The sequence below is a fragment of the Clupea harengus genome, chromosome 1 (assembly GCF_900700415.2).
Source record: "Clupea harengus chromosome 1, Ch_v2.0.2, whole genome shotgun sequence".
NCBI classification, from domain to species: domain Eukaryota; kingdom Metazoa; phylum Chordata; class Actinopteri; order Clupeiformes; family Clupeidae; genus Clupea; species Clupea harengus.
Genome location: NC_045152.1, coordinates 6629731 through 6655427, shown reverse-complemented (window position 1 = coordinate 6655427; position 25697 = coordinate 6629731). Strand labels below are relative to the sequence as shown.

At 44.2% G+C, this 25697-nt stretch overlaps 3 protein-coding genes across 7 annotated transcripts in view; 2 read left to right on the top strand and 1 right to left on the bottom strand.

The window, feature by feature from the left end:
* The window catches only part of usp7 (ubiquitin specific peptidase 7 (herpes virus-associated)), a 20119-nt gene extending 4279 nt beyond the window's left edge, over positions 1 to 15840 (top strand). For 4 of the 5 annotated variants that reach the window (XM_031565938.2, XM_012827188.3, XM_031565946.2 and 1 more), the window contains 29 exons: positions 49 to 247; positions 667 to 805; positions 1167 to 1255; positions 1383 to 1491; positions 1887 to 2017; positions 2209 to 2263; positions 2498 to 2578; positions 2687 to 2777; positions 3083 to 3165; positions 3376 to 3485; positions 5893 to 6070; positions 6891 to 7035; positions 8047 to 8177; positions 9019 to 9153; positions 10040 to 10141; positions 10468 to 10573; positions 10939 to 11031; positions 11144 to 11211; positions 11449 to 11549; positions 11639 to 11792; positions 11897 to 11964; positions 12292 to 12400; positions 12562 to 12639; positions 12767 to 12867; positions 13066 to 13165; positions 13363 to 13482; positions 13686 to 13757; positions 13923 to 14013; positions 14240 to 15840. In XM_031565938.2, coding sequence (XP_031421798.1) covers positions 49 to 247; positions 667 to 805; positions 1167 to 1255; positions 1383 to 1491; positions 1887 to 2017; positions 2209 to 2263; positions 2498 to 2578; positions 2687 to 2777; positions 3083 to 3165; positions 3376 to 3485; positions 5893 to 6070; positions 6891 to 7035; positions 8047 to 8177; positions 9019 to 9153; positions 10040 to 10141; positions 10468 to 10573; positions 10939 to 11031; positions 11144 to 11211; positions 11449 to 11549; positions 11639 to 11792; positions 11897 to 11964; positions 12292 to 12400; positions 12562 to 12639; positions 12767 to 12867; positions 13066 to 13165; positions 13363 to 13482; positions 13686 to 13757; positions 13923 to 14013; positions 14240 to 14346 — 3146 coding nt within the window. In that variant the 3' untranslated portion in view covers positions 14347 to 15840. The remainder of the gene's footprint in view (positions 1 to 48; positions 248 to 666; positions 806 to 1166; positions 1256 to 1382; positions 1492 to 1886; positions 2018 to 2208; positions 2264 to 2497; positions 2579 to 2686; positions 2778 to 3082; positions 3166 to 3375; positions 3486 to 5892; positions 6071 to 6890; positions 7036 to 8046; positions 8178 to 9018; positions 9154 to 10039; positions 10142 to 10467; positions 10574 to 10938; positions 11032 to 11143; positions 11212 to 11448; positions 11550 to 11638; positions 11793 to 11896; positions 11965 to 12291; positions 12401 to 12561; positions 12640 to 12766; positions 12868 to 13065; positions 13166 to 13362; positions 13483 to 13685; positions 13758 to 13922; positions 14014 to 14239) is intronic. The other variant, XM_031565942.2, reaches the window with a different exon arrangement.
* si:ch211-157c3.4 (Lipopolysaccharide-induced tumor necrosis factor-alpha factor homolog-like) lies at positions 15618 to 25426 on the bottom strand. The gene is made up of 5 exons (XM_031565955.2): positions 25312 to 25426; positions 17510 to 17570; positions 17132 to 17266; positions 16702 to 16888; positions 15618 to 16605 (listed from the first exon to the last, which is right to left on the bottom strand). The coding sequence occupies exons 2-5, from the start codon at positions 17553 to 17555 to the stop codon at positions 16488 to 16490; spliced, it is 486 nt and encodes a 161-aa protein (XP_031421815.1). The 5' UTR covers positions 17556 to 17570; positions 25312 to 25426; the 3' UTR covers positions 15618 to 16487.
* LOC105899894 (pentraxin-4) lies at positions 22390 to 25697 on the top strand. Its single transcript, XM_012827116.3, has 3 exons — positions 22390 to 23027; positions 23629 to 24475; positions 25057 to 25697. Exons 1-3 carry the CDS (start codon positions 22773 to 22775, stop codon positions 25695 to 25697), a joined length of 1743 nt encoding a protein of 580 aa, XP_012682570.3. The 5' UTR covers positions 22390 to 22772.

Here is a 25697-nt window from a genome sequence, read left to right as displayed (position 1 = left end):
TGGTATTGGCAGGTAATGTTTTAACCTTGTTGCTTTTTGTGATGGTAGATACCAGTTGGCGGTCAGAGGCTACCTTCCGCTTTGTTGTGGAGCGATTCAGCCGGCTGAGTGAGTCTGTGCTCAGCCCTTCTTGCTTCGTGAGGAACCTGCCCTGGAAGATCATGGTGATGCCACGCTTCTACCCAGACAGGCCTCACCAGAAGAGTGTGGGCTTCTTCCTGCAGTGCAATGCAGAGTCCGATTCCACGTGAGTGCAACCAAAGGCCCCGGTTTAGATGGAGAATAATACATTTGCTTAAAAAAAAATAGGGCCTTGACCTAATAGGACCAATATGTAATGTAATTGTTGAAAATTAAGGATTATGTGACGAAAGTAAAGTTTGATAAACACAATTATTATATCAATTAAAAATCATTATTTCAGACCTTATCAATGATGTTTCCTATTCATTTAGCTATATTTCCTACTCAAACTCATTTCATGTATGCTTTCAGTGAAAACCCTAAGTGACCCCAAACTTTTGAATAGTAGATTAAGTGACGAGTCTTAATGCAGTCACTGATGCCAATAAAGAAGTTCACCAAGATGACATTTTCAGAATTGTAGATCACTCTGAGTAAAAGTGGATGGCTGATTGACCAACTGTGATTGTTCTGAATTTGAAGGTCGTGGTCGTGTCATGCCCAGGCGATGCTGAAGATCATCAACTACAAAGATGACGAGAAGTCCTTCAGTCGCCGCATTAGCCACCTCTTCTTCCACAAGGAGAACGACTGGGGCTTCTCCAACTTCATGTCCTGGAGTGTAAGTGCTGCACCTGAGTCACGTCATCTCAACACCATCCCCCCACCCCTCTCTCCTCATCCTGTGCCTGTTGGAGAAACAGAGCAGCAAGACTATGCAGTCATCTGATGTGCCTGTACCGTCTGTGAAATTATGCGGTTCACTAACGACCTTTGTTTTGAGACATGCATGAGTTACAAATAGAGCTACTTGCAATTATTTCTATTTTGTTGACATTGGTGTTATGTCTTTGTGTATAGTGTATATATTTGATGAAATATTTGTACTGTAATAAAAAAAAAAACGCAGCAGACATTTGGATTCAGACGCTCAGCACAGTACAGTGTATCATACTTGTTTTTCAATTCTTGTACATTTCTAGGACGTGACTGATCCGGAGAGGGGATTTGTAGAGGATGACAAAGTCACCTTTGAAGTCTTTGTGCAGGCAGACGCTCCACATGGGGTGGCGTAAGTATTCTTTCCACAACGCCGGCAATTTCTCAGCACTCCTGTCAAAATACCCAAGCGTGAACCACAGTCAGTGTTTCACTGTTGACAAAAGCAGCCCTTGACAGTGCGTCATCCTCCCTTGCAGGTGGGACTCAAAGAAGCACACCGGCTACGTGGGGCTCAAGAACCAGGGAGCCACATGTTACATGAACAGCCTGCTGCAGACGCTGTTCTTCACCAACCAGCTCCGGAGGGTGAGGTTACAAGCAGCACTCTCTCAAATGCGTCCTGGTGTCTGGTGCTGCAGGCCTGCACATCAGGTTACCAGAGGCAGAGGCAATCACCTCCCCCCTGGGAGTAACACACTGCCCTGGCTTCTTCTGTGCCCTCACAGCAGGGGATATACAAAGTGTAGCATGATCCACTAAGGCCAGTGTGCTATTTAACTAAAAAAAAAGGCTTTGAGCTAGCAAAGCACTTTCCACAGTTCAGGGTGGGATTTGGAAAGATAATGTTCTGAGATGACAATTATTTACCAGTCACTTGCTTTCTAAATAAGTTCAAAGCAATGCATGTGGCCTGAACTTTGGTACTCATTTTGCCAGTGTCAGCCTGTTTGTAAAGTTGTCCACCCCCCAACTGCTTTCAGGCGGTGTACATGATGCCGACCGAAGGGGATGACTCCTCCAAAAGTGTCCCGCTGGCTCTGCAAAGGGTTTTCTATGAACTTCAACACAGTGACAAGCCAGTGGGGACAAAGAAGCTGACCAAGTCTTTCGGGTTGGTGTGCTTGTGTATTAACAGGAGATGTGGCTAAACTTGTTTTATACTTGAATTATTAAACCACTTATTAATTGCTCGATTGGTCTCACTGGGTCCTACCTGCTCTCTGGTTGCCACCCATATAGCTATTGTCTTAGTGGTGGCATTCCCATGGTGCTTTTTTTGAGCCTCTTGTCTGTTTTTCAAAGGTGGGAGACCCTTGACAGTTTCATGCAGCACGATGTGCAGGAGTTGTGCAGAGTGGTGAGTGGTTTGTGTTTTTTCCAGATACAGCACAACTTGATATTTCTCAAGTCCATTCACTTGAATAAGAATAACTGTAAACAGTTTAGGTCCTTTTTTTAGCAGTAGGCTTTGCGCCTGATTTGATTCTTTGAACAAAATCCTGATTCTGGGAGTCATCAAATGTCTAAACAGGGAGGCCATTGAGAGCACTGAATGGGCATTGTTTTGACCTTGATGTGGTGTCTTGTTTAGCTGCTGGACAATGTGGAGAACAAAATGAAAGGCACTTGTGTGGAGGGCACCATCCCAAAACTCTTCAGAGGAAAGATGGTGGTAAGTGTCCAGCTCCGCGTCGGCACTCGCCTCTAACACCGCCTCTGCTGCCTACAGTTTCCTACATTGCCCACATTCCCTAATCTCCTTTCCCCTCATCTCCTCTAGTCCTATATCCAGTGTAAGCATGTCGATTACCGGTCCGAGAGAATAGAGGACTACTACGACATTCAGCTCAGCATAAAAGGAAAAAAGAACAGTGAGTATTCATGGCCTGTGGTTTTCTCTCAAGTGCACTGCTGCTTCTGCTGACACTTAAATCTAACGGCGGTGCCTGCATTTTTTTAAACGAGTGTCTGTCAAGTCGCCCCGGTTTGATTTTCATTGATCTTAATCTTGATGACTCAAACCTCTCTACAAAGTACTTCTCTCTGGCTGTAGTTGGGTTTAGCCTAAGAGAGTTTGGGGGTTGACGAGGCTTTGGGATGAGTGGGAGGGAGGGGGGGAGGGACTGCCTCCCTGATGGCTGCTGGGGACTCACCTGCCTTTCCCTTTTCCCTGCAGTTTTTGAGTCGTTCAAAGACTATGTGGCTGTTGAGCAGCTGGACGGAGATAACAAGTATGATGCCGGAGAGCACGGGCTCCAGGTGGGCAAACAAACACACACCTTCTGACTCTTTCCCTGGCAAATACACACACACACACACACACACACACACACACACACACACACACACACACACTAACCACCTCTGACCTCATCACCATTTCCTTTTTACATGGTTATTTCCATACACAATACTTTTTTTCTGTCCTGGTGAATTTGTCTCTCTTTTTTCTTTTCTTCACCTTTTCAGGAGGCAGAAAAAGGTGTGAAGTTCCTCACCTTCCCCCCGATTCTGCACTTGCAACTGATGAGGTTCATGTACGACCCCCAGACCGACCAAAACATCAAGATCAACGACAGGTAGACATCAATATCACTGCTCAGTACAGCAACTTTTCTACGTCCGCCATTACAAGCCAGAGGGCAGCCATCAGAAATGCGGCGTTTTTCACTGTAAACCCTTCCTGTCCTGCCGGAAGGGCCACTTGGCCAGCACCAGTTCTGATGCAGTTTCTAAAAGCGCCCAGGGCCCGTTTACATCACACCACTTTACAGAGGAGAGCAGGAGCTGCTGCTGCCGCCGCCGCCACTGCTGCAGTGCTTTAAATACCCGGCTCAGAGAATGTGACTCATGGATGGGCCTCCGATCAGCAGAAGTCTGGTTTCTCTCGTTCCCCGCTGCGGCCCCGCAGGCTTTTTGCATGCCTCGGCTCCTCGCTGTCTTGCTCTGCGTGCTCTGAACAGGGTTTAAGGCTTGGTTACAGTTCCCAACCTAATGCTACAAAAAGTCCTCACCAGTACATTCATGTGAATGTGCTCAGTGTTGCAGGCCGTATACTAGTATGTACGGTAAAATCCCTTGAAGAATGAGGAGATGACATTGCAGCTGCTCTGCAGACAGCTAAAAAAGGGCACACATTGCACTTTTTGTGTTTTTGTAATCTCCGGCTCCTTATAGATGCTCAAGTCCTTGATGCGGGCCTTCAGGCCAGCTGAAAGAACTGCGTTCTGCATTGAGGCCCTCTGTTGAGTGAACTTAAGGTGCTTTTCCACTGCAGGAAGGGGGTGCGCAGGACAAATTTTGCTCTGAAGTTGTTAATACTCAATTTAAATGGCTTCATCGCAGCTTTAATTACTTGATAAATGAATATATCAGCACCATTATGATTATTTAAACGTTTTGGTTGTGTTCATTCAGTGACTAACCCCAACTAGCTTACTATGTAAGCTTTAATGTATTTAGTTTTATTATACGGCTCTTCAGAATGTTCCAAAAAGTACCGTTGATTTGAATGGGCATCCCAACGTTCGCAGGTGAATATTTCTTGATATTCATCGCTGCGAAAAGATATTGACCGCTGTCATTGGCAACGGGTTTTGTGCTTCTAATTCACATCTTTCATATCATTCTGCAAGTAGTCCGGTCATTTAACGTAACAGACTCATTGTAATTTGAAGTCAGCAAGTAATGTGTTGCTACGCAACACCTGAAACTTAAAAGTTCTATTTGCTTGAACTATTTATTTCTTAGCGGAAATCACGAAACGGCAACTAAATCATTAAAAAGAGGTATTTTGGAGGAATGTCTTCTATCGTTTTTGGCAAGTAACCGTATAATAAGCGGGATAATGTATTGTCATCCGCTGCGCGTCGGGGTGCTGTTCGCCCCGTCGGGATTTATTTTTGGATAATGACCTCTGGACAATACATTATCCCTTACGTATTGACTGCGTAACCTCTGATTTTAAATCTAGCTGGTTTTGTTGTTGTCTTCCATTCACGTCGCGTTTATCTGTTAGGCGTCAAGAAATCAGTTTCAGGGACGCACAGAAGTACCTATCCAGAGTACATACTTATTTCACCCCCCAAAAAAGGTCCTACATGGGTGGTTCCTGCAGTGGAAAAGTGTCTAAAGGCTGCAGTGGAGAAGTGCATACTGTGTGGTGCATCTTGTCCTTCATGGTTTTTATTTACTCTTAATTACAAGCTCTCAGATTTAAACTTTTGATCAAACAGCGGTTTTGTAGAATTACTCGCATTAAACTAAACTACGCTCCTTTTAAGATTACCCAGCAGCAGACCTATGTCGAAATATTTGGCGCCTACTGCATTGTAAATACAACTTCTACAAAATCTGAATTCTGAATTCCAATTGGAACTAATTATGCCTTTCTGTGAGGCCAACAGGATAATTCAGTTACTCTCCTTTAAAACAAAAATGAAACACTGGGTAAAAACAACAAGCAATAACACATGATTATCAATACAACATGGTAGTATGTAAAGAAATCCATACAAGCCTATCTCTGGTTAATACAACCTTTTGAAAGAACTGTAGATTGTATTTGGCTAATATGACACTGCAGGAAGTGGTAGCAAGAAGGCTGCTAGCATTAAGCTATGTTGCAGAGCTTTGTGTTCCTTCACTGATGTAATGACTGTGATATGGCCAGGGTCTAAGTTAATTAAAGTAATTTAATTTGGCTTTATGGTCCCCGCACTGTAGGCCTTAGACTTGGACCGACAAACATGTCGCCTGTCAGAACAATTTTGAATTTAGAAATTTCACTTGTGTGAATTGTGTTGATTTTTCCTAGTACGTTGTTTCTTTGTTAAAAAAAACAATGTCTAGACTGTCTTGTTTTATTGAGTCAAACAAGAAACTAATACCGAGCATCCGATGCTAGTTTGCATTTCCTTCAGTAGCACATGCCTTTAGCTAAAGGTTGCTCGAGGTCTCACACATTGTTTAACCCTCCGCCTGCAGGTTTGAGTTCCCTGAACAGTTGCCACTGGATGAGTTTCTCCAGAAGACTGACGCCAAGGACCCGGCCAACTACATCCTTCACGCGGTGCTGGTGCATAGCGGGGACAACCACGGCGGCCACTATGTCGTCTATCTCAACCCTAAAGGAGACGGCAAAGCGAGTGTCACCGAGCCAATAGTGAGGATCTTTACTTACTTTCATTGGGAGGGGGGGATAAATGTGGTTTGCTGTGCATTGATTCTGTGTGAGCTGTAGATGTATAAGCAGTCGGTGTAGGTTCTCTGAAGTGTTTCCTTGAAAGCTGTGAATGAAATGGTAGACAACAGTAGCAGAGTGCATTGTTGTCTGACCTTGACAGAACAATAGCAGAATGCATTGTTGGCTGATGGTGTTTCACTTATTTGGGTTTGTAATTAGATTTGGTAATGATTGTTTATATTGGGGACCTCTTAAGAAAATCTTTAGTCACACATGTGTATCTATGTATCAATGTTCACCGTATCATTGAACAATTCTACAAAATATTCAATGACATTTCCTCTAAAATTGGGGAAATGTTCTGAATAATTGTAAATGGTAATAATAGTAATTAAATAATTAAGAACAGACTGTGGTTAGCAAGTAGGCTGAATAATTGCTTTCCTGTTGAACTGATAGTTGATCAGGATGTGAACCTTTGTCGTCGGAGAATTTTTAATTCTATGTGTACTGCTTGATTTAGGTGTGAAGCTACACATCTGAATATATTTAATAAAAACATGTATAATCAGATATCAAGTCTACCAAAGCCATATTTTCATTGACCTGTGCCTAGATAAGATGTCTACTGCACTGGTGTGGACGACTAACAAAAGGCACTGATCATGCATGGCCCATCGTATTCTCAATGGCTGTCTTTTAAAAAACAAAAAACGTGTAAAGAAATGGAACTGACACCTCCTGGGACGTTTGACCCCCCCCCCCCCCCCCCCCACCCCTTCATCTGTCCCTTCCTCAGTGGTGTAAGTTCGATGACGACGTGGTGTCACGGTGCACCAAGGAGGAGGCCATCGAGCACAACTATGGCGGCCATGACGACGACCTGTCCGTGCGCCACTGCACCAACGCCTACATGCTGGTGTACATCCGGGAGTCCAAGCTCAGTGAGTGCACCTCTCTCTCCCCCCTCTCTCTCTCTCTCTCTCTCGTGCCCTTGACACATTCTAGCGGCTCTCAGGCCCGGGATTCTCGTGACACAAATGATATTTTAGTTTTCCATTACTCCCAGCTGAGTCATCGCAAATAGGTTAGTCAGATTTTTGGAGAGTGTATTTGGGCTTCTCTCTGTAATGCTCTCTGTGCTGGTGTTAATGCGTCACATCTTTAGAACCCTACACGGCGAGCAGCGTTGGTGATTTTAAAGGTGCATTTTGTCATAGTGTCTACATGTTCATGTTGTCTTCATGTTCATGGTGCTTGTGTTGAGAGCTCTGCTCACTGGTTGGGATAGATTCATGACTTCTTTTAGCAGTAGGTGACAGATTAGTAGTGTGTTTGTGTGTGTGTGAGTAAGACTGTTGCCTTATGTGTGTGACTTCTTCTATTGTCTGCCTAATCTCGTTGCAGCGTGGTATATCTACGGTATCTATGCATGTGAATCATATCAGCTGAATGCCCTTAATTGATGTTCACAAGGTCATTATGAATGTTGAGAACTAATATCGTAGCCCTATCTTGGATATTTGTGTTGTGTGTCCCCAATCATATTTATCCTGCCTTTGTAACATCGACTCCTTAGATGGCAGCATGTTCCGTCAGTCATTATTAAATAATTAAGCTTTGACATTCGGTATCAATAATGGATTGGATCTTTTCTTCCGTCCATCCTTGAAAGGGCCACTATTTGTGTGACTTGTGTAATAACCTAAACATACATCTGTCAAACAAATGACATGAATTTTGCATTGAACTTGCATAAGTGCTGGTATAAATTATACTTTTACAGAATAAACAGACTGGTGTCCTGTGTAGTTGTAATGTTGTGTGACTCTTATCTGTGTGTGTGTGAGTGAGAGAGAGCGCCTGGTATATGTAATTCTTTCGAAGGTGAACAGATTGGTGTTCTGCGCTGTGTGTGTGTGTGTGATACGATTGTGTGTGTGTGTGTGTCCCAGGTGAGGTGCTGCTGCCGGTGACAGACGTGGACATTCCCCAGCAGCTGGTGGAGCGGCTGCAGGAGGAGAAGCGTGTGGAGGCCCAGAAGAGGAAGGAGAGACAAGAGGCGCATCTCTACATGCAAGTGCAGGTCAGTGAGGGGAAGCAGACGTGCTGACTGTTCTTTTCTTGTCTTTGCCTCTGACGATTGCGTGTGTGTGTGTGTGAGAGAGCTGTGTTGGTTGACCAGTACTGAGGCTACTCTCTTACGAAAGACTTGGTTACTGATGTTAATCAAAAATGATCCTCAAACGGTTTCTATGCTGTGGATATGCCAAATCCTCAGCTATATGACTCATGGTGCAGTGTGTAGTAGGGTTCCCACGCTCATGGAAAGCCTGGAAACTCAAGCCTGGGAAACGTTTAGAGCCATTCAATTTGATTTTGCCAAATGCAGGTCTAATGAAATAAATTGTTATGGTACTCTTCTGTGGATAATGTTTCGTTGTATACATTTCTGCTGTGTCATACAGTATCCACTTGATTTGACATGGCCTAACTATTCTATTAGAAAGGGAATGGAAAAGGTTGATTCATTTTCATTCGATAAACAGGCCCAGCCTGCAGAGTAAAGTGTGCAATTTTGTGTACTTGTAGATTGTGAAAGGTCATGGAAATTAAATTAAGGGTCCTGGAAAAGTTTAGAAATGTCAGTGAAAATGGGTAGGAAACCTGGTTAAGGATTATGAACTGGGCAGGAAGACTGAAGGCATTTAAGGGTCTGAAGGTCATTGTGACCTTGTCTCTGGCCCAGTGGCAAGTCTCTAGCCAGAGGGGGGGCCTGGGCCTTGAAGAACGAAGGGAAATCTAAAGCAGTATAGGTCAGTGACTAGCCCAACTCTTGGATCAGCTCTGGAGTTCTGGGTGGAGCAGATTTGAATCACGTGTTTTACTGGCCCTGTGTGTTGACTATTTTTTTTGGATCTTCACAGATGGTGACCGAGGACCAGTTCTGTGGCCACCAGGGTAACGACATGTACGACGAAGAGAAGGTCAAGTACACCGTGTTCAAGGTGCTCAAGAGCTCCACCCTGGCTGAGTTTGTCCAAAACTTGTCACAGACCATGGTAAGCACCTCTTCTCATCTACCGTAACGTGCGTGGTCTCAAGTTTACCAGTTCACCTAGCTATGAACTACCCTAGCTATCTGTAGCTTAGTGAATAGTGGGGCGACAGTGGTACAGGAGGTAGAGAAGTGGTTTAGTAATCAGAAGGTTGCTAGTTCAATTCCCTGTCGAAGTGTCCTTGAGCAAGACACTGAACCCCTAATTGCTCCTGATGTGCAGTGTGCCATCAGTGTAAATGTATACATTGTAAGTCGCTTTGGATAAAAGCGTCTGCTAAATGTAAATGTAATGTAATGAATATGAGCTCATGTAAATATGAAGCTGCACAGGCACCCTGAGTGTTTCTATCTTTACCCACTATAATAGTATAGCTAACATTTGAGGAGACTGTAACATCAGTTAGATAACTAGCTATCGTTTCATGCCAATGGGACTTTGCCATTTAAACTTTAGGTTATTTAAAAGTTGCCCTAGCTAGCTAGTTAACTAGCATTGCAACTGGACAACCATAACAACCAGAAAACACTGTTTCCCTTTACCGTTGTAGCAAAGTTTGACATAACATTGCATAAACTGCGGGTAATACACACAGGTAGTGTTTTCTGGCTTCATTCCACAGATAAGGTGTGCAAATAATATTAAAGCATACTCATTTCATTTTAACATGACTGATAGTTTAAACATTTCAGTTCTTTATCATCCCCTGTCCCTTTTTTTTTTTGTTTCTAACTGATTTCAAATTCAATGTTTATCAAAAGAATCACGGCAATCACGTAGATCTCAGTCTGGATTGTGGTGTATGATGCAGTAACGTGCAGTCAGTCTGTAGCTTGGTGCGCTGTGTACTGGTGGTGAGGTGCTTTACTGTTGTATTGATCTTCTGCAGGGCTTCCCACAGGACCAGATGAGGCTGTGGCCCATGCAGGCCCGGAGCAACGGCACCAAGAGGCCCGCCATGCTCGACTACGAGGCCGACTGCAACAAGTCTGTGAGTGCGACAGCCTCTGGTCACCCTTGTGCTCGCTTGTCTGAATGACTTGTTGTCAAGCAAGAGTGTCGTGCTTTGGAATAGCACGTGCCATCATCCATCCTTTCTGTTCCACCCGATCCTGTTTACATATCCTGCGAAGCATGGCGACCACATTAACCTTTTATAAATAACCCTCTCCATTCGTTTGTTCCTCGCTGAGTCGGCTACTAAAGCCCTTCATGTTCGCTGTTTTGTGTCGCGTTCTATGTGTGGTTAGACTGCGCCGAGATGTTGTCCTTCAATGAAAACAGATGGATGCTAACACTTGCTACTTGCTCATACAGATGATTGACTTGAGTGACAATGAAAACCCGTGGACAATATTTCTGGAAACAGTAGACCCAGAGATGGCTGCCAGTGGTGCCACGTTACCGAAGTTCGACAAAGACCGTAAGTGCTATTTTTCTCATTTCCGCCCAGAGCCAGTCCTCCTTCATGAAGTCCCTGTTCATTCCTGGCATCTGATATACGAGTGTGTGGTGTGCTAGAAGGAGTGGGCAAAATTCATTTAGTGTATTTAACTGTTTGTTCAGTGGTTAAGAAAGTGGTTTGTTCCAAGCAGACCCACCATCTTTTTCACATTCCACTTGGATTTTCTGGATTTTTATGTTTGATATACACATCCACGTTGTCATGTGGCACATCTCTCCCTCCGCTTGTCAAACTGATGTGTGTTAATCAGTACACACCTCTGTTAACCGTAGCACATCTCCCAATAACTTACCTCTCTAATGTTTGTCACCCTTCCTTTCCAGATGATGTCATGTTGTTCTTGAAGATGTATGATCCAAAAACCAGAAGCTTAAATTATTGTGGACATATCTACACACCTATATCCTGTAAAATACGTAAGTCGGTCACCCCAAGCTAAAATGAATAGATTTTTCACACCCGGCTAGCTTTCTTAAATGATTGCAGATTGCAAATGATTTTAACCATGACTGTTTTGCCTGATAACAGGAGACTTGCTGCCCGTCATGTGTGAGAGAGCAGGGTTCCAGCAGGGAACTAGTCTTATCCTCTATGAGGTACGCATCCATGGCTCACACAACCCCTCTTGCACTTCAAAGGTTCATTTGTGGGAGAATGCACATGGAAATTCTCTTACTTTCTGTGTATGTTGCTAGGGATATGTATGTGCATATTTGAAATGACGTAAAAAGTAAAGCAGTTTGAGAATTGTAGTGTATAAATCATTGAAACATTTAGTCCGGTGTGAGCTAAGCCTAAAGTGTGTGTCTCGTGTGTGTGCGTGTCCTTTACAGGAAGTTAAACCGAATTTAACAGAACGCATACAAGACTATGACGTCTCCTTGGACAAGGCTCTGGATGAATTGATGGATGGAGATATCATTGTGTTCCAGAAGTAAGGACGGCCTACTTCCCTGTTGCAATAACGAGTTTGACAAGACTTGCTTGGGGTATACACTTACACCTGTCACTTTTGATTTACAGGGATGACCCTGAGAATGACACCAGTGAGCTTCCCACAGCGAAGGACTACTTCAGAGACCTGTACCACCGCGTGGACGTCATTTTCTGCGACAAAACCATCCACAATGACCCTGGCTTTGTCGTCACACTGTCCAACAGAATGAACTACTTCCAGGTAAAGTGAAGGGTTCAAATGTTTGTTTTTGTCTGGTCCAATTGAAAGTTGATGTTCCCAAGCGTGTGTGTGATCTCACTGGTCGTCATGGTTTTGTCTTGCAGGTGGCTAAGACTGTAGCACAGAGGTTAAACACTGACCCTATGCTCCTGCAGTTCTTCAAGTCCCAGGGGTGCGTTTGTCACACATCTCTGCCTCTACCTCTTTCTTCCTGTCTGCTTGTCTTGGTTACCTTTCAGTCTTTCTGTGGGTGGATTGGCCCCTCTCTCTCTCTCTCTCTCTCTCTCTCTCTCTCTCTCTCTCTCTCTCTCTCTCTCTCTCTCTCTCTCTCTCTCTCTCTCTCTCTCTCTCTCTCTCTCTCTCTCTCTCTCTCTCTCTCTGCAACAGTGCTTCACTCTTCATTCTTCTGTCTAGTTATTGATATCTCTCTCTACACTGCAATCTCTTTCTCTCCATCTTTCCCTCTGCCGTACTGATCAATTGCCCACGTCTCTGGCAGGTACAGAGATGGCCCAGGAAACCCTCTCAGGCACAACTATGAAGGCACTCTCCGAGACCTGCTGCAGTTCTTCAAGCCCCGGCAGCCCAAGAAGCTCTACTACCAGCAGGTGAGTGTCTCTAGAAAGAGCCTGAGTGGTCTCTCTGTGTGTGTGTGTGTGTGTGTGTGTGTGTGTGTGTGTGTGTGTCTGCATGGTTTGGTGTTCAGCTTCTAAGGACACTCTTTGGTGTGTGCCACTGACTGAGCATCTTCCCTCTCTCTCCCCCTCAGCTGAAGATGAAGATCACAGACTTCGAGAACAGGCGGAGTTTCAAATCCATATGGCTCAACAGTCAGTTTCGTGAAGAGGTAAAAGCAACATACCAATGCCTAAGTTGCTTTGCAGATGTGTGTGTGTGTAAATACAGCCTTCTTTTACATGACCTCACATTGATGCCCTTCTTCTCTCCATCCTTGTTTGGTCTTCCTCCCTCAGGAGATAACACTATACCCTGACAAGCATGGCTGCGTGAGGGACCTGTTGGAGGAATGTAAAAAAGCTGTGGAGCTCTCTGACAAAGGCTCGGAGAAGCTGAGGTAACGGCCACACACACGCCTCCTCACAAGAGCAAGGCTCTGCCTGCCTGTGGCTCACTTCATTATACAGCTTGGTCAAGGACTTGCTTTGCCTCTACAGAAAGGCGACCTTTCCTTGCCCCTCTGGTCCTCCCTTCCTGACAGTGTCTGATTTGTATTTATTTTTTGTCTTTCTCTCTCTCTCTCTCGCCCTCTCAGGCTCTTAGAAATCGTAAGCTACAAAATTATCGGCGTTCACCAAGAGGACGAACTGCTAGAATGTTTATCTCCTGCGGCCAGCCGAACGTTCAGAATAGAGGTGAGCGCAGCCCGTCGCTCAGCTGTCCGTGCCCTGCCATTGTTTACCATTTCTGCCATTGTTAAACAAGCTCCTGTCAATGGCGTGCCTTTGTGTTGCATTTGTGTATGCGTCAGGGTCATCACGGGGTCTAAACCCACTTGTTGAATTGGCCTCGCTAGCTTCCATTAACATGCACTGTGTCTGCCTGTTTGCAGGAGATCCCCCTGGACCAGGTGGACCTGGACAAAGAGACCGAGATGCTGATTCCTGTTGCACATTTCCACAAAGAAGTCTTTGGGACCTTCGGCATTCCCTTCTTGCTGAAAATCAGACAGGTGTGTGTGTGTGTGTGGAATCGGTGGAAGCATAGGGTTGGTTCTAGTGCTGTAAGGATCTCTCCTCAAACCCCTCCACAGTCCCTCCAGTACAACTCTTTACAGTGTTACAGCCCTGCTCATTGATCACAGTGCATGCCAGCAAGTAAGGTGAATGGAAATCAAAGTGTGAGCCTGTTTTGTGTGTGTCTGCTCTGCTGTAGGGCGAGTGCTTCAGAGACGTCATGAGGAGGATTCAGACCATGCTCGACATCCAAGAGAAGGAGTTTGAGAAGGTAAAATAGTTGTGGATCATGTGGCCTTTCTCCTTGCCCCAGATAGTGTCTGACTGTGCAATGCAACCTTGCCAGACGAAGGCCCAAAGCATCCTTTGGCTCATGTAGCCTGCTGCATCTTTGAATCATCTGTCTGATCTGTCACTGGTTTCTCTTTCCCTGCAGTTTAAATTCGCGATTGTCATGATGGGCCGACATCAGTACATCAACGAGGATGAGTACGAGGTCAACCTGAAGGACTTCGAGCCGCAGCCAGGTATTATTATTATTATTATTATTATTATTATTATCGATCTCTGCTCCGATCAGATGCACCGTTTGCAAATGGATAACTGCCCCAGGCCATGAGGAGGGGCCTGGAGTTAATTCTGTTCTGTGTCCCTTCTAATGCTAAAAGACAGTGGAAGTAATGGTTGCTGTTTTTGTTCTGTCTGTCTCTCTCTCTGTCCTCTCTCTGTCTGTCTGTCTCTCTGTCCTCATAGGAAACATGTCACACCCAAGGCCTTGGTTAGGACTAGACCATTTCAACAAAGCTCCAAAGAGAGGCCGCTACACATACCTGGAAAAAGCGATCAAGATCCACAACTGAGCAGATTCCACGCTAACGCCACAGCTCCACCCATACTAAAGACTTTAACCAAACCTCTCTTGTGTGCACCACGTTTTAACACCTGCTGACAGGGTACACAGGCACCATGTATGAAGTCTTCAGCAAATGGATTTGCTGCTGATGTGTTTTTCTTTTGTTTTTTTTCTCCCCCTTGTTCCTCCTTCTGAGGCTGTTCAATTTGGCTTCTCTAACTATTGGCTGCCTATTGGGTCTGGAAGAATGAATTGGATTTTAGCAAAATGGGTGGATGGTTTGAACTTGTAGATTTCTTTTTTGTTTTTCCTTTTTTTTTTTTTTTTTTAAGAATTGTTATGGTGATAAGGCTGGTGCATAGCGTTGGAGGGAGGCGGCAGAAAGAGATGTTTGCCATTCGTGAAAACAAGGACACTGATCCTTCAAAAACAAATTCATTGCGGATGGTCGATGCTTGCTAGTTGCCCTGAAGTGGTTGTCATTTTTTTTTTCCTGGTCCCTTAGTGCAACTAGTCAATTTTCATGTTTACACAACTCTTTTCTCACTTAGTTTGGTTGGAGGAATTCAGTTTAGTTCAGTTTTTTTTTCTGCAAAACTTGTATAATAAATAAAACAAACAAAAAATAACAATAAAGATCCACAGCATCTGTTTTAAATAAATGAAAAAAAAAAAGAAAAGAAATAAATTTGTCTGTACTTCATCTTGCACGTTGGCACTTATTATCAAAGGGTTTACATTTTTCAGCACTGTCAAATGTAAACTTTGGTTGTAGTATGATTTGCATATCCCTTTGGGTTGCTCCCCCCCACTCGGTCTTAAGCTTTTTGTTTTACATTTTTTCTTGTTTGGGTTTTCCCCCTCTTTCTTGCCCTCCATTCTTATTCTGCCTGTCCGGACTCCTCTGTGTCCCCTGTCTGCCTCTGACTCTCTGCTGTGTTTGGCTTTATCAGAGGATTAGGGCCCCACCCGGCCCCTCATACGCTACACATTCACTGTACTTCGCATTGGCAGGGAATCTGCAGGCACATAGGACTGGTGAAGGCCATAGAATAATCAAACCAGCACCAATAACCAATACAAACACCCTTTTTTTCTTTTTTTCCCAAGTGCAGAAAGAAGGCGCCCTAGTGCATAGTTGGCTTTGTTAAAGACAACAATGAAATTGTATATTTAAAGAATGAAAAACCTGTAAAATTAAAAAAAAGTTAAAGAAAAAAAAAAAAAACATTTTGTTGGGTACAGATTGATTCAGATGTTCATATTCATTGTGTGTAGTTTTATTTTGGATCCTGACTTTTCCGTTTAATTTTTTATTTTGTTTTCTTTAACCAATTGCAACAGTTTTGTCTTGTTTAAGTGCAGTACGAAGATGACCTGCAGATCACATCTTGGAGTTTTTCCAGTTTAATTCCTCCTTGTAGCAGCAGTGTACGACAACTATTCCTGTATATTGCCTTTTTGCTGGAAAATGTATGTTGAATAAAATTTTCTATAAAAATGAGTGCATTAATTGGCATAAGCCTAAATGTAATGGTCTCTTAGTAAAAGGGGAAGTGTTTTTGTTCAGCATGACATCAGGGTTCATGAACTTAAGACATAACTTCCTTCAGGATGGATCTTTGGATCCAGAGGAAAAATTTATAAAAAAAACCCTACCCTCCAGCAGAGCCTGGCAATTAATGAGAAGACACTTTTACAGGAAGCACTTTATACGTAGAAAAGAAATGTCAATCAAATTCGCATCCTTCAGATTGTACACAATACCAAATACACATTGATTTTTTTAATGTCAATATATTAATACATTACTTAATTAGTTCCTATTGCACAGTCTGCAAATCTTAGTGCTCTATACTTTGTCATTGTAAGCAAGGTCTGTAGCATCACCAGATCAAATGTCATGAAGTGTAAATGTTGTGACGCGTATGCATAGCAAGCCTTCCCTTGACAAGGTTAAATCAGACACTGATGCAGTGGACTACTCTAGAACAATAGTCACAGTTCTTCATAACCCATAACCAACTTCAATTAACCAATATTAGAAAACAACTCTGGCAGCAACAGAGGTCTGTCAGCCTTCAGTAAACCAAAGGCTTCAAGGACACCGCGCTGCTTCTGCCAAGAGGCCCAGAGCCAAGACGGAGGTCAAGGGCAGCATTTCTTCTTCTCCACGTGTAGAACCCGTTGGCACCTGGGGCAGGAGTGGTAGGCGTCTTTGAAGTGCTTGTGGAACAAGGGGATCAGACAGCAGCAGAGCACCAACCTGGAACAAATGGACACAAGTGGTCACTCAACCCGCTGGCCCAGGGAGGAGAAAGGTGGCCATTTTGTTTCTGCACCGCACCCTAGTGGCTCTTACCCGCACAGAATGAAGACGAAACACATGATCCAAGCGTACGATCCGACTTTGTACGTGACCTCAGTGAGCACCTGCTGTTGACAGCTTGGGCACGTGATCATTCCTGGGCTGCTGCCTAGTTCACGATCCTCACTAACAAACCTCTTCACCCCCTCCTGTGGTGGGGCTCCAGCCTGAGTTGAGCTGACTGCAAAAGGTGACGACCAGTGTGGATACATCAATAGAGATTACGGTTCCCATGAGGCATACACACACACACACACACACGCACATTCGGTTGGTTTGGGGTTGAAAGAAAGTTGTCCTTATAATGGGTTTCACACATTTCACACACATTTAGGTTGATAGAATGTGTTAATACAAATGTGCATGTTTGTGTCCATTCCAGAATATCAACATGGCAAAAAGACGGGCCTATCCATGGACTTACCATTTTCGGCCTGGGTTACGGAGGCATAAGGGTCGTCTCCAGGTGACTGGAACCGCTCGATTGTACTTGACGGTGGTGTGAAGGGCGTGTGCAAGTGATACACCTTAACGCCATCATCTCCTTCAGGCCCTTCAACTAAGGGCACAAATTACAGGCTTTAAGTGTGTAGTGGACATTGGATTTGTTTGCACTGTGTCAACACACACCAAAGCACACCAAAGTATGTGTCTGTGGTAGCTGCATATTAACACGTTTCTCATAACATGACGCCACATTGCTCTGAACTGGAATACATTGGTTTGAATGGACTAAATCATGCATATCATGTTGAGTGCTGATGCCAAGCTGATTTTGTAGCTCCGTGACAGACAGGCCTACCTGGTATGATATAGGGAGGAGGCTCCCCTCTGCCTCCTGTGCTCATTGTTTATAACCAGAACTGGAAAATAAAGAGATATGTGTTAAGTCACATTCACACGGACAATGAATCATCTTTATGTCATGTGGCTGTGAAACAAGGCGGGGTCTCCCCTAACAGTCTCCACCTGCATCTAACGAGCAAGTGCCTGTTAATGTAACATGGGGGTGTCAGTGTTTGTAGATGTGAGAAGCCCTGCGTACAACCGTGACTTTGTTCCATATTATTTAGTGCAGTAGGGAAATGTTGAAGGTGTCCCCAGCTGCTGGTTAACAATTGGTGGCTCCTTATATCTGGGTTCAGTCGTGGGAGTACCAACTGGATAACTGCTGAGTTATCAGAAGCAAAAGAGCACAAAGTGGCTCAGATACATGACCACCAGAGGGCAGTGGTCTCATAAAATGGTTTTCTTTCCTCAAGTCAAAAGCATTTATGATCATTTCATTATTGATACAGAAGTGAAAAGGGTCAAGTTTTGTATTATCACACATTTCCTGAATTAGTTTTGAAACAGGATCACTTTGGTTAATGCCGTTGGTTAATGTTCAGTTATTAGGTTGCTGTTGCTGTTTTGTTTTTTTAAGGTCATTAAAGACTTTACCCCAATTCGTCTATCATGCTCCATTGTTCAGGAAAACACTTGATGACACAACTGAAGACAAAAGCAGCACAGGCCTCGCCCTTGTCTGAAGCAGGCGTTTTCCCCCTGAAGGTGGAATGTGGCAGTGCCACATGTCTCAATTGTCTCCATCAAAATTCCCTTTCCTGTTCTCTGCTTCATTACCCCCAAGTCCATTACAGCCCTTTAAAACTGCTGAGGATACTCTCCTGTGCTGTGAATAATACCAGCAGAGCTCACAGTGCTGTCCCTGAGCCCTGTCCCTGTCCCTGTCCCTGTCCTTGAACCCTAAGGGACGGTGGATGTCTCCAGTCTTGAGGGCCTAGGTCCAGGCTAACGCCTGTGAATTTAGCCACACCTTCAGTGATTTATCCTTTGCGAACTTTGGAACCTCCTTTTGATATGGATCGATATACAACAATATTCCCACTCCAATTCCCAATTCCAAAATAAATGTTTGCCATGAAAATGACAGACTTCAGACTACAGACTGAGGATACCAGAGCTTTTGTGATTTAAAGATGAGGGGCAGTAATACAGAACATTGTGGTTACCTTAACTATAAAGAACACACTTTTAAGCCATGTCACTGTTATCTCAGGTTGGGGGAGAATGAAATGACTGCAATCTGAGACAAAAATGTCCAGTGTTAGAGGAATTCATCAACCGGCCCTTGAGAGGGGTGCGGCCCTGTACCACTGTACCTGAGTGAGCCTCTATAGAGAGTTGAGCAATCCTTACTCAATGCCTACTTCAACACTATTTTCTTTGACATTTAATAAAAGACCAATAGAAATTCGGTTAAAAATGAATATTTCCCTCTGCTGATGAATATTTCCCTCAGCTCCCTGATGCTATCATCAATATTTACACATTTGTATACTAGTTCCAGCGGAGTGTCTTTAGTGTCTTGTGTGTTTTGTCCTTTTACACAAAAACGACTTACTTGCTCTGTCAGCCTCACAAAATAAAAGATTCCCCTAACCTAACCATCCACCGTATGAATCACATCAGACTATATCAAAGCTACATAAGACCCCATTAGGTGATGCCAAATGTTCAACCACACTGAAACAACTTTGAGAAGAGAGGAGATTATCGCAAAAGACAAACATCAACATGAGTAGAAAGACTTATCAGAAGTATCAACAAATCGAACGCCCAGATCCTCAAATGCAAGATTTCAAGTGTCTTACCTGTACTCCGTCAGCGTCCGTATTAGACTGAGCCTGAAGACCCCGTGCACTTAGGCTACTCTCCTAGACCTGGCCCCACCCAGACCTGTTGCCATATATATTCATGGGATAAAACAGGAAGCAGATGTTACCAGTAAGAAGGGCCCACAGAATTAGATCTGTATGCTTTAGTCTCTGCCTCTTTCTCTCTGCTGAACCTGTTTCTCTCTCAGCAGCACATTCTCGTCCGGTGGCTCATGAACAAGGGCCTAAACCTGCTCCTCAGAATCATGAAATGTAGCATTCCAACCACAACATGGTTTATTATATTTTTCCACAAAGATGCAATCCTGTCCTTACTGTAAATGAACCTCATAGACCTGTTATTCAAAGCTCAGAGTTGGTACGAGATTTAGTTTGATTGTAAAATCTCAAGCAGTGAGGTAGATTTTGAGCTGACAACAGCACGAGGAACTGATACTGCATTCTCTTATCATGCCCCAAGGCCACTATCATTTCCACAAAGGTAAGATATCATCCGATATCGCAGTCTTGATGCTAAATGTAGTAGCATGTTGGAGAGTAGATATGATCGAAAGACAAAATGTCCTTCAGCAGACTTGAGAGGGGAGATTTACACAGCGGCCTTGATGCTCCAAACACTGGGAACATTTCTTTAAGGTCATTTCCGAACAAAAATGGGCATTATTTTTTCTTCATTTCTTCAAATATTTTGCTTGATCAGAATAAATTCAGAACTGACAAACATCTTAGAACTGGTGTAGTTTGCATAGGTCACAAATAGGACAGGCATCCAAACTGTTCAGACAGTAGCCCTAAGTAGTCCTCACATAACCATTCCCCTTTCCCTCGCCCTCGGCCTCAACTTTCTTGCCAAAGGCAAGTCATAAAAGCAACAACACTGACAATCAAGACAACATCAGACGGAAATGTAATTTATCATCATGGTTCACTGCCTCTCCATAGTATCATTTAAATATCTGCAGTACTTTTGAATATCTCCATGCGATACTAAGACCATATGGGTTGGTGATGAGACCAGGCAGTGGCCAGAGCTTGGAGGGTGGGAATGAGGGCCTGAAGCACAGACTATCGAGGGTGTCCACCCTGTGGTCATGGGACAGGGCTGAGGCCTGAGAAAGGTGTTTCTGGGTGTGGTGACGCCGCCGTCATGTGTGTGTGTGCGTGTCACAGCTGGCCGGTCGTGTCAGCTGTGGCAGTAGGCTTGACACAGAGGAACTCCCTTGACTGCCGAGCCGGCTCCACGGCATTCCTCAGCTCCTCATACCAAACCCTTCCCTCTCCCTTCAGCGCGGCATTCCATCTCGCGGCAGCCGAGTTTCTAGCAGCGGCCAAGCGAGCAGAGGCCCTCTGGTCACCTCATGATGGAGATGAGAGCCAGAGGTTCACACCTGAAATGACTCATCTCATCTCCGACGTATTCTGTTGCCATGTTTGCACGGGCCAAACAACATGCTAACAACATGAATGTACAAATATGTCCATGCCCAGCCCAAGGGAATGGCTTTGGGACTGTCTGGTCCCAGCAACATCATGTTTTGGTGTTTTCATTGGATACTTCCTGTTTCCGTCTGGCTGGTCGTGAAGTGAATACTGTTGTCTATATCAGTGGCATTTATAGGGGAGGATACACTGTGCCAAATATTTGTTTCGAGTGTTTAGAGTGGTTTCTTATTGACGTGGCCTTATGGCCGTTTAAACAGGTAATTTCTTTGCTTTGATCCAGACATGTATGGTAGCCATCATTAGTTTACAAAGTGATACTCACTGATCTCATCCAAAAGTCAAGTTCTAAGGAATGTAATCTGTGTCATCGGATTTAACCTGCATGATTTAACTGGCATCACCTGTGGATCACCGATGGTAGGGCTACTGTATGAGGAGATGAACCACTGCACACAGGAGCCTACTCACTGCCACTGACATCTTGCTACATCTGATATTAATCTCATAACCACAACACTCTACTATTGCTTTTCTTTCTCTGACCCATGTACTGCTCCTCAAAAGGTGAATAACTACACAGGAGTCTTTGATGTATGTACAGACTGTGTAACTAGGGAGAGGGAAGAGGGGACATTAGAAGATGAAGAGTGGCAAAGACGAGGAGAAAGGGAGAGACAGTCATGATGACAGACATGGGCTGAGGCCCCACCACTCCCTTGTAATTACAGAAAAAGCCCGCGTGCTCTTCTGCGCATGAGATTTTAGATCCTGCAGCTCATGTTTGCTTTGCATGATCCTTTGTATTATGACTTAAATAATGTCTGCATTGTCCCAGGTGTGAGAATACAGTATGGTGTGTGCACGCACTGGAGAAGGCAAGAGGCAAGAGGCGAGTGAGGAAAGCAATGCCCTCTGGTGTTTAAAGCCAACTTTTCTTCTGTTTGAGGCAGGTTGGCAAAGAAAGTTGTGTGATAGCAATCAATTTTACTGTCAATTGTTGCAATTCCAACAGCATTCCACTTGGTGGCATCCACACGGCTGCATGACACAGACAGCGCACTCTCATGAAACTTTTTAAATGCACAATGAGTAGTATGACAGTCTGCAGTGAGAATCTAGTGAGAGTGGATCTGTTCTCTATGCATGGCCCTGTTCCAGACTGGGCTGTATGTGTAGTATGACTACACTGAGAATCTAGTGAGAGTGGATCTGTTCTCTATGTATTGCCCTGTTCCAGACTGGGCTGTCTGTGCTTCCTCTGCTCACTAGGGGAGTATGTGCATGTTTATAAGCCTGCAAAATTAAGTTACAGTGACACAGTCACTAAGTGCACCTAAGGACATTACATTTCAATAATAGTTTACTTAGTTTAGTTTAATAAAAGTGACTGATGTTCTCCTTTTCACCTCTAGGGGGGGTTGGAGTAACCTCAGGTCAGACTAAATACAGTCAAATATTGTAATGTAACAATTTAATTCAGACACTTCACAAACTGATCTCAAACTTGCTGTATTACTTGCTAATTTGTGAGGAAATGAAGCTTCTTTGTAGCTCATTTCAGGGAAAGGACAGAAACAGAAGATATCTTTGTGTGGTTTCATTCTTTACAAATTGAAATAAACATGAGCACAGGTATGGACCAACCATTATCCAGTTAAAGTCTCACAGGTCTTTAGTCCATGTCACTTTTGTGTATATTTACAGTGTGTAAATGTGTATACTTCATGTGTATTATGCCCTTTAAACTTTAAATTGATTTTTTTTTTATCACACATGCTCATAAAGATGTAAAGTCACTGCCTTCTTAAATGTGTGTTGGTGTGTGCCTGCATGTGTGCAAATTAACATGAGCTCTGCTAAAGTCATCATCCTGTTCGCTAGCTTTCTCTCCCTGTTGGCAACAGCAGAGCCTTAAGCGCAGAGGAGTTTGGTTTGGAAACTATGACAGAGGGAGGGCCATCGCTCCTGTGTCTAAAAAAAAAAAAAAAAAACATCACACTAAACCAAGTCCTCAGATGTCTAAAAGCCCCTTCCACAACAGACTCTACCAGAGTCGTCTCCGACATGGACTGCAGAAAGGCTAAACCAGGCCTGATCCTCGTCATTATCTTCCTCTTGATTAGTCTTACCTGGGAACAAGGCACGAGGCAATCCGACAAGCTTTTGTCACAGAGGCTGCGACAGCTGGATGCGCAGGTTTGGGCAAATTCTTATGGTCTATACTTGCATGCTTAGCATTTTCTGAAAACATCTCTTTAGGCTAACTAATGAAGTAACCACCATGCTACAGGATAAAACAGAATAGAGAGATCTTATGGAGAATTGAGAGATCTTATGGAGAATAGAGAGATCTTATGGAGAATAGAGAGATCTTATGGAGAATAGAGATATCTTATGGAGAATTGAAAAACAGAATAGAGAGATCTTATGGAGAATAGAGAGATCTTATGGAGAATAGAGAGATCTTATGGAGAATTGTAAAACAGAATAGAGAGATCTTATGGAGAATAGAGAGATCTTATGGAGAATTGTAAAACAGAATAGAGAGATCTTATGGAGAATAGAGAGATCTTATGGAGAATAGAAAGATCTTATGGAGAATTGTAAAACAGAATAGAGAGATCTTATGGAGAATAGAGAGATCTTATGGAGAATTGTAAAACAGAATAGAGAGATCTTATGGAGAATAGAGAGATCTTATGGAGAATTGGAGACGCAATGGCCCTTGTCTGTCCACTACATTCCATTCTTTGTGCTGACTAATGTTGACAATCTTTTTTCTCCGATTACTCTAAAGTTCAGAAAGTTCCAGGAGAGGACATTAAACCACCTTCGAAGCATTGCGGATAATTTTAACGTTTCCCAAAGCATAGACACACGCTTCCAGATACTGACCAGGCAATATGAGGGCCTGTCCATAGATCTGAAGGCCTTCAAAGCAGCCACAAATGCAGACCTGAACTCGCTGAAGGCCTGGACCAAGAAGCTGCAGAAGAAGACAAAGAGGCTGGACCTGAGGATGACCAGTCTGGAGAGATCCCTGCGGGACAACAGCAGGGCCTCTCAGAAGCAGGTGCAGCAGCAGCGGGAGGCTCTGTCCAAACTCACAGACGACCTCCAGGAGCACATGAGCCACATTGACTCCGTCAAGGCCCACCAGGAGGAGGTCCGAGACGGGGTTAGGAGCCTGCAGGGCCTGCTTAGGGAGCAGCAGACTCATATGACGAGACTGGAGGAGCGCATGAAGGAAAGCGTAGTGCAGCCAGGCTCCCTCTCCACGAGGGGGTTATCCTTCCCTGGAGAACCACTCAACTCCAATCAGACGCCTCAGGGTTCCACACAGCCTGTTGAGCGGAACGTGAAACCCCAACCAAAACCCCCTAAACAGGGGAAGATGAGGAACAGCCCCCCGTCTCCCAGGCCCACTCAGAGGAGCAGGAAGGCTGGCGACAGGAGGAGGCTGAGGGACAGGGTGCAGGGGGCCAGGCATACTGACTTCCAGGAGGAATCTCAAGTGCCTCCAAAAGAGGTGGAGGAGAAGGAGGATACAGAGGGAGAAGAGCTGCTGGTTCAGAATGCAGCTCTACAACTGCCACTGAGACACAAGATTCCGCACCATCACATTCCCAGGGCGCAAGCCACAAGTATGTATAGTCTCCAAGGCAGCTGTGCACATTCGCCATGAAAGTTTATGAAGTAATGAGGATAATTTGACATCATATTTAAATTTCAGAACAGACAGAATACAAATCCCCAAATGCTTGTAATTCTCATTCCGTTTTAAGCTATGGATCCAGTTTCATTAGTTTTATAAACTGAGTTTAGAAAGGGACTTTTTGTATTGTATCAAAAAGGGGAAACAGAACTCTCTGAAAGATGCTGAAAACTAGAAAATTATCAGTGTTGTTTTTTGAGTTACAACATCTGGGAAATAAGCGCATCTGATCTTGAGTTTGGTTATACAACTAACCATAAGCACATCTAAAAATACAGACATAACCTTACAAATAATGAGGTTGACAGTTTTACTTTTTAAGAATGCAGAGTGTGACATTAAGAATTTATAGCTGTCATTTAAATTCAAGCTTCCACATGACATATCTACATTGTCCATATTTTCAAGCTATAGACATACTGTATGTTTTAGGTATTTATAAAAGGTTAAATGTTTACTCTAGCTAATTTCTTGTCATGGATTAATGCTTCTGTTTGATTTCATTTACAGTATGCAATGTGAATTCTATGCTAGTGTTTCCCTCTGCGTCCCCTGAGAACTATGTCACATTCACCAAGGGCTTCACCACCAGTGTGTATGAGCTGACAATCTGCACCTGGGTGAGAGTTGAGACCAGGTACATGGGCACACTCTTCTCTTACGCCACCGAGGACAATGACAACAAGCTGGTTCTCTACGGCCGCAACACAAGCTCAGCGGGCAGTGTGGACTTCGTGATCGGGGACCCGGCATTCCGGGAGTTACCTGTGGAGACCATCCTGGACAACCGGTGGCATCACATGTGTGTCATATGGTCCTCCATCGAGGGCCGTTTTTGGCATTACATTGACCGACGCCTGATCTCTACGGGCTCCAGGTTCCAAAATGGCTACGAGATTCCACCGGGAGGCACTCTGATTTTGGGTCAAGAGCAGGACTCCATGGGTGGAGACTTTGACCAGGCCGAGGCGTTTGTGGGCCGGCTAGCTGGCTTTACCATGTGGCCACGGGTCCTGAGCCCAGGCGAGATCTCCTGGATCGCTACAGGGAAAGGGACTCCCAGAGGTGCTGTTCTCAGCCTCGATGATGTGGGCAAACTGAGAGGATCCGTACAGCGAGTCATGTGTGAATGTCTTGAGCACTGCCCCTGA